Source organism: Xiphias gladius, chromosome 21, assembly GCF_016859285.1.
Source record: "Xiphias gladius isolate SHS-SW01 ecotype Sanya breed wild chromosome 21, ASM1685928v1, whole genome shotgun sequence".
NCBI lineage: Eukaryota > Metazoa > Chordata > Actinopteri > Istiophoriformes > Xiphiidae > Xiphias > Xiphias gladius.
The window spans coordinates 5,501,178-5,507,177 of NC_053420.1; the positions used below are offsets into that span (position 1 = coordinate 5,501,178).

The 6,000-nt window shown below is 43.0% G+C and overlaps 1 protein-coding gene and 1 long non-coding RNA gene across 2 annotated transcripts in view; one reads left to right on the forward strand and one right to left on the reverse strand.

The window, feature by feature from the left end:
• LOC120807410 (filamin-B) overlaps nucleotides 1-2,946 on the reverse strand; it is an 84,275-nt gene extending 81,329 nt beyond the window's left edge. Inside the window, exon 1 of the mRNA XM_040159421.1 lies at nucleotides 2,635-2,946. Within this exon, the coding sequence (XP_040015355.1) occupies nucleotides 2,635-2,926 (292 nt within the window). The 5' untranslated portion in view covers nucleotides 2,927-2,946. The remainder of the gene's footprint in view (nucleotides 1-2,634) is intronic.
• LOC120807412 lies at nucleotides 1,286-4,202 on the forward strand. Its single transcript, XR_005709816.1, has 2 exons — nucleotides 1,286-1,609; nucleotides 2,669-4,202. It is a non-coding gene; the product is annotated as an uncharacterized LOC120807412 (long non-coding RNA).
• Nucleotides 4,203-6,000: the final 1,798 nt, after the last annotated feature.

Consider the following 6,000-nt stretch of genomic DNA (forward strand, 5'->3'; position numbering starts at 1 on the left):
TCCCGTGTTGCATTATGCCGACAGGCGTTACCGTTACTCTGTCCGCCCCATTTCTGCCAGCGAGGGTGGGCTACACGAAGCGGCTCTCACTATCATGCAGCACAGTTCCACAGCGCCACAGAACCTGCACGCAATGACCATGAAGTTGGAAATCAGCATCGTCTCCGAAGCGGCTTCGACACAAACGGAGCATCGGAACCGTCGAGAGGGGAGGATTTAATTTAGGACGGTTGGACCAGACCAGGCTGCATTAGTTTTAGCTGGGGGTTCCTCATAAACCGGCTCCCGGCTCAGGTCCATGTCTGCCACTGGCACCTCTTCTCCGCGCCACATTTAACGCCAGCAAAGAGGAGGGCTGACAGCCTGAAAACGTTTTCTTTTTCTCAATTAAGCAATTGCACAATGTCAGAAATTTCTAAAAAAATAAAATAAAATAAATGCTCATCACAGTTTCCCAAAGCGCAACATGAAAAAAATTAGAAACATTTGTTTACTCTGAGCAAAGACCCCAAACTGATGACATTTATTTTGCCACCATAGAAAATGTGCGAATATTCCCATCTGAGAAGCTGAAACCAGTGACTTTTTATTTTCTTTGGCAGAAGTCCGATCTTATTAATCAATTATCAAAATTGATGCTGATTTATTTTGATCCGATTGCCTAAACAAAGCTCTAAGTAGAAATCAATTCATGGCAACAGACATCGTACGTTAACTGCTTTTTGATCGCTCTCCAACCGCATGGAACAGATCCTTTCACATAATGTTCTACTTCTGTGCTGAGACCAATACAAATCTGATTTTTTTTTTTCTCTTAACAAAAAACAAAATAAATAAATCCAAAAAAAAGACAGAAAAATCCGGGTCTGTATCATGTCATTTATATGGAAAATATTAAGCAAGATAACTGCAACGTGAGTCCCTGTCAGTGCTTTGCAGCCTGGGTGGAAGCCAGACATCATTACTTAAAATCAGATGCGAGTTCGGGACTCAACGATAAGCAGCTTGTTAAAAATAAAACCGCTTTATAAAAGCAAAATAACTGAGCAGCAGATGGAGGCTGACTGGTCATGATGTTATTCTCACAGGAGTCGACAGCACTGGGCTCTGGCTTCGTGAATGTTCGGGGGGGGGCACTGGGTGGGAAATAGTTTTCTTCCAAACCCGAGCTGAGGAGACTTTCACCTCTCCACGTGAAGCCAGGCTCATCGGCACACAGGTGTGTCCCCTCTCTCTGCGGGAGCCCGCTCATTAAAACACACACACACACACACACACACACACACACACACACACACACACACACACAGCTGGTGCCGTGTCGAGACGCTGACCCACAACACGCCAAACTCCATTAGGAAACCTGTCAATTTAACGCTGCCGTTGACAACGCGGTCTTATTTTCAATCAGTAATTAAGATGTGACCCGAACTTTGGCCGCGGATATGGATGATGGTTGAGTCAACTATAAAGTTTTGGAGTTGAATTGGTTCCGGTTACAAAAGCCGTTATTCCCATAGATTAATTTACCGATTTGCATGTGGAAGTAAACATTTTCTACACAAAACTGGTTTGAGTCAGGACTCTGTGTGTGCCGATTGGAAGATGGGTACGTTTCAATGCTATTTATATTCTAGAGAAATAATTTCCCATGATTTTAGTGTCGCAGACGGGCAAAGCGACCTTAAATAGCGGGATTCTTAAGCACAGTTTGGGGCAAGGAGTTCTCGTCGCACCTAGGTGCTTGCAAGTACGGGAATAACCATTAAACTGAATAAAAAATAAAAAAAAAAAGGGAACAAATCCGTTTAATTTTGGTTAACATTATGGTTAAAATAAAACAAAACAAAAACAAAAAACACACAAAAAAAAAAACTTCGGGAAACTTCCACACAAATGAAAGGACAAAGCTAGAAACTGAACTTTGGTCTCAAAGCTCACGTAGACTCCATGATAAAAGACAGGTCGAGGTTTTCAAAAGCGACAGAAGCCGGTCTTCCCTTCGACACGACGTGGCACTCTCCACGGCGCTAACGTCCAGTAAATACCGACTTTCTAAAAAAAGTGCCTTTCCCCTCGATTCTCTGCCGCCGTCTCTCACCTGACGGCGGCAGAGGCGTCCGCCTTTTGGTCGCTTGTGTTTTTCCCGAAAAAAAAAACTCCGATTTTAGGGGAAAACATCGGCCTCTCCGCGCATTGCTCGCGTGCCGAATCGAAGCGCGTCTCCCGCCGACCGAGGCGACGCGTTTTGCGATGAGGCAGCACGCGCGTGTCAGCGTGGAAAAAGCAAATAGACTTTAAAACGCAGGGTTTTTAACGCCAGTCCGCACTTTCCATGCCGGAAGGACGGTGCGTTGGGGCAATAGAAAAATGGGAAAACAATGGGGGGGGGGGGACTTTATTGGGACAGGTAACAGTAGTAATGCCATCATCCTGGTCATGTGTGGACTCTTAATTAGCAGGCAAACTAATTTGTGTGTGTGTGTGTGTGGTGGGGAGCCACACACACACACACACACACACACACACACACACACACACACACACACACACACACACACACACACACACAGGAGTTGAGTAAAGGGAGCCTCACATGAGCCTCCGGCCGAATGAATGGACGCCGTTACTCACCTATGGAGACCAGCTTTATGTTCTCCTTGTCCAGAAACTCCAGAGCCACCGACACGTTCTCCAGCTTCATCTGCCTGAAGTTGGGCCTCGGGTGGTACTTTCTGTACATCTTCTTGTGGCTGAGGACCTCCAGCAGGGCGATGAGCCGCAGGCCGTCGCCCAGGTCCAGCTGCAGGTCCACGATCCGCTTGTTAACGCACTTCAGGTGCTCGTTGATCCAGCGGGTGAAGGTGTTCTGCTGGATCTTCTTCCACGGGGCGTCCTCGGCCAGGTCCTTCTCTGTGGCCGGCATCTTTAACGGCTCTTCGCGTGGATGGTCTTCGGAGGCTTCTCGGTTAAGCGTGACAGAGAGCGGCGCTTCGTCTTCCCGCGGTGTCTCCTCGGAGCAGCCCGAAGGTGGTCTGAAGTTTTTCCTGAACCGCACGGAGACTGGCTGGCTGCTGCGGCGTTCAGGTGCTGCTCTGAGAACTCGGACAGTTCAGCGTCGCCGTCTTCTCGTCGGAGGCTTGATTGACAACGCTGAGGCGTCACTGGCGTTTTACCGCCCCCCCCTGGATGGAAATGTTTTTTTCTGTTTTGTATGTTTTTGGGTTTTTTTGGTGCCATATTTTATTTATTACATTTTGTCAGGGAAACAAAAGAAGTCAAGAAATCATCTACACAGAGAAACAATTATTTTTTAAAATAGCCGGAAAGCGAGATTTCTCTAGTTCTGAGGACAATAAGAGAAACACAATTCACTACTAAAAATGCAGTGAATCAAAAATGCTCTAATATCAAATTACTTTTCTTTTTCATGCAGGACAAATTATTTTAATTCTTGTGTAACAGTATTACGATAAAAATGCTTAATTCTAAGGCAAATGTAGATATTTCAAAGCAACGTTTTGAGATTTTAAAATATTTAATTAAAATCTTTTAAAGTTAAAGTGGGAAAAAAGCCTTGAAAGAATGTGATCAGATGGTTGTATTTATTGTGTTTTATCGGTAACGTTTCTTCCTATACTTTCCATTATTTTATTACATTTCTTTGTTTGTTTGTTTTTTAATTGTACTGTATTTATTTTATAATCTGCTTCTGCTTGGATTATTTCCTGTACAGTAGTTTTTGAAATACTGTTTGGTTACTAAAAGAGAAAAACAAGGATAATGTCTGTGAGAAAAACAGAAAAAAAAAAAGGCCAAACAAACAGATCTAAGAAAAGGAAGGAGAGAGAAAATAAAGTACACAAATTCCAAACCGATCTTTACCCTAAGTCTTTCCACCTTTTCTGGCCCAGTGAGTCTGTTTTTATATCACCAGATTTTCAGAAATCCTAAAGCTGTTACTGTTATATTTAATCTTCAGGAGGAGCTTTGGCCGCTCCACAACTACAATGTAGAAAATGCTGATATATTTCAAACCTACTACAATACTGCTCAACCAAAATATCAAATATTAGCCTCAGAAAACTTTCATGACCCTGTCTGCTTGTAAAGTTTACTCCAGGTGGGGTCCCAGCCCCAAACCCTGAGAAACCGATGTAAAGTGTGCAGAACCTGTGTGTGAAATAAACCAGTGAATACTTCTTCGAGGCCCAGTTCCACTATTTACACACTATTGTTTATTCATTTCTATACTTTTCTCGTGATAAGACAAGGTGAATTTATTTATATACTGTAGCATAAATCATACACCGGCCCAGTTTCACGTTGCTTTACATTTAATTTATATTTAAAAAAGGGTTAAAGACAGAAGAATCTAAAACAATTCATTAACGCGTTCATGGGAGGGATTATTAAATATACTTAATTTTAACAATGTCAGTGTGTTTCCCAAAAAGTCATTAGAAAAAAAGAAAGAAACAAATAAGAAAGCAGTTGCTGTGTATGTATGGATACAGACATTTGTACAGGTATATATAGTCAAACATGATATAGTGAACAAATCAAACAGAAAGACCAATTAAAATAAATGAAAACACAATAATGACAATGAGGAAAAGTAGCTTTTCAATTAGATCAATAATCTACCGAGAAAGTTTAAAAATAATGTTTCATCTTGTTAGATAATTGTCTGTTTCAGGTTTGTTTGTTTTTTCAGTTTTAGCTTCCAGAAAAAAAACTATTATTGTCTTGCATTTTTGAATTAAAAATGCCATTCCTTATTTTTCACATATTTTTATATTTACATTGTGGTTATATTATATATATAATTCTATACATAATATTTGCATTATGCTTTGTAACTTCGATTTAAACAGCGAGCATCAATAGGGTCACGCAAAAGCCTGCAAAAACGTATAAAATTATTCATTTTCACAAAGAACGACAACACGGCGACACTGGACGGAGCGTAGCCCGGTTACGTTTTTAATGGTTTCAACGCTTTCCACATCACATCATAGACTCGGCATTGATTCACGGAGAAGGAAATCTTTTTCAATGGCCATATTTCCGGGAGCCGCGAATGCAGCACCAGGCTGGTACGAGGCCGAGCTCGCTTTTTCGTCGGAGGTCGCCCACGGGCGGGACGTGCCGCCTTCCGAGGCCCCCTGGGGACGACTTCAGCAAGTTCAATTCCGCCTCTCGGCGAGGCGAAACAAGTCTGATCACACAACAGAATGAAGAGCGGCAGGGTCCCGGTGAACAAAGGAGTGGATTTAAATGGGTGTAGAAATCGGGACATCTGTGACTCTTTAAGTACAATTATACCAGAAAAGTGACGGGTTTTTTTTGGTGACAAACTATTATGAAGATGAGCGTTTCTGTTCCGTGTTTATTAAAAGTCCCATTTTAAAACGCAGAGCGGAAACTCGGTTTCATAAAATCATCTCCTCTATCTCTGGTCCACTCGTCAAGGTAGAAAAAAGGGATTCTACTGGTCCAGGTGGGGATCGCGTCATTTCCGTCGACCGGTCCTTTGAAGGTGACCTGCGGCAGCAGTTACCACGGCGATCTACCCCCCTCGGGGTTACCACGGTGATCAGCCCTGGCCGACAGCGAGCCGGCTTCGCGTTGCCAAGGTACCTGGGTCAAACTCAAAGATGGCCGGAAGAAGAAGCCACTGGTCTCTCTCGCGTCGTGACAACAGCCCCCCCACCCTGCTCTGTAGAACGGGAGACTGACTGGATGAGCAACTGTTACCGTGACAACAGGAAAAGACACCCCCAAAAAAAAAAAAAAATGAAAAGAAAATAATCACCACAAAAGAAAAAGGAGAAAAAAAAAAGATTTAGTTTCAAATCAACTCAAGATGCATGCCTGAGCTTTCAGCTGTATCTCATGTTCTTCCTCCACGGAAGCAGTTTGCTCCACGACAAGTTCATATCTGAATTGTTTGTGTGAACTTTGCTGTCCCTGGAGAAAGAGTCAGAGCGATGCGTG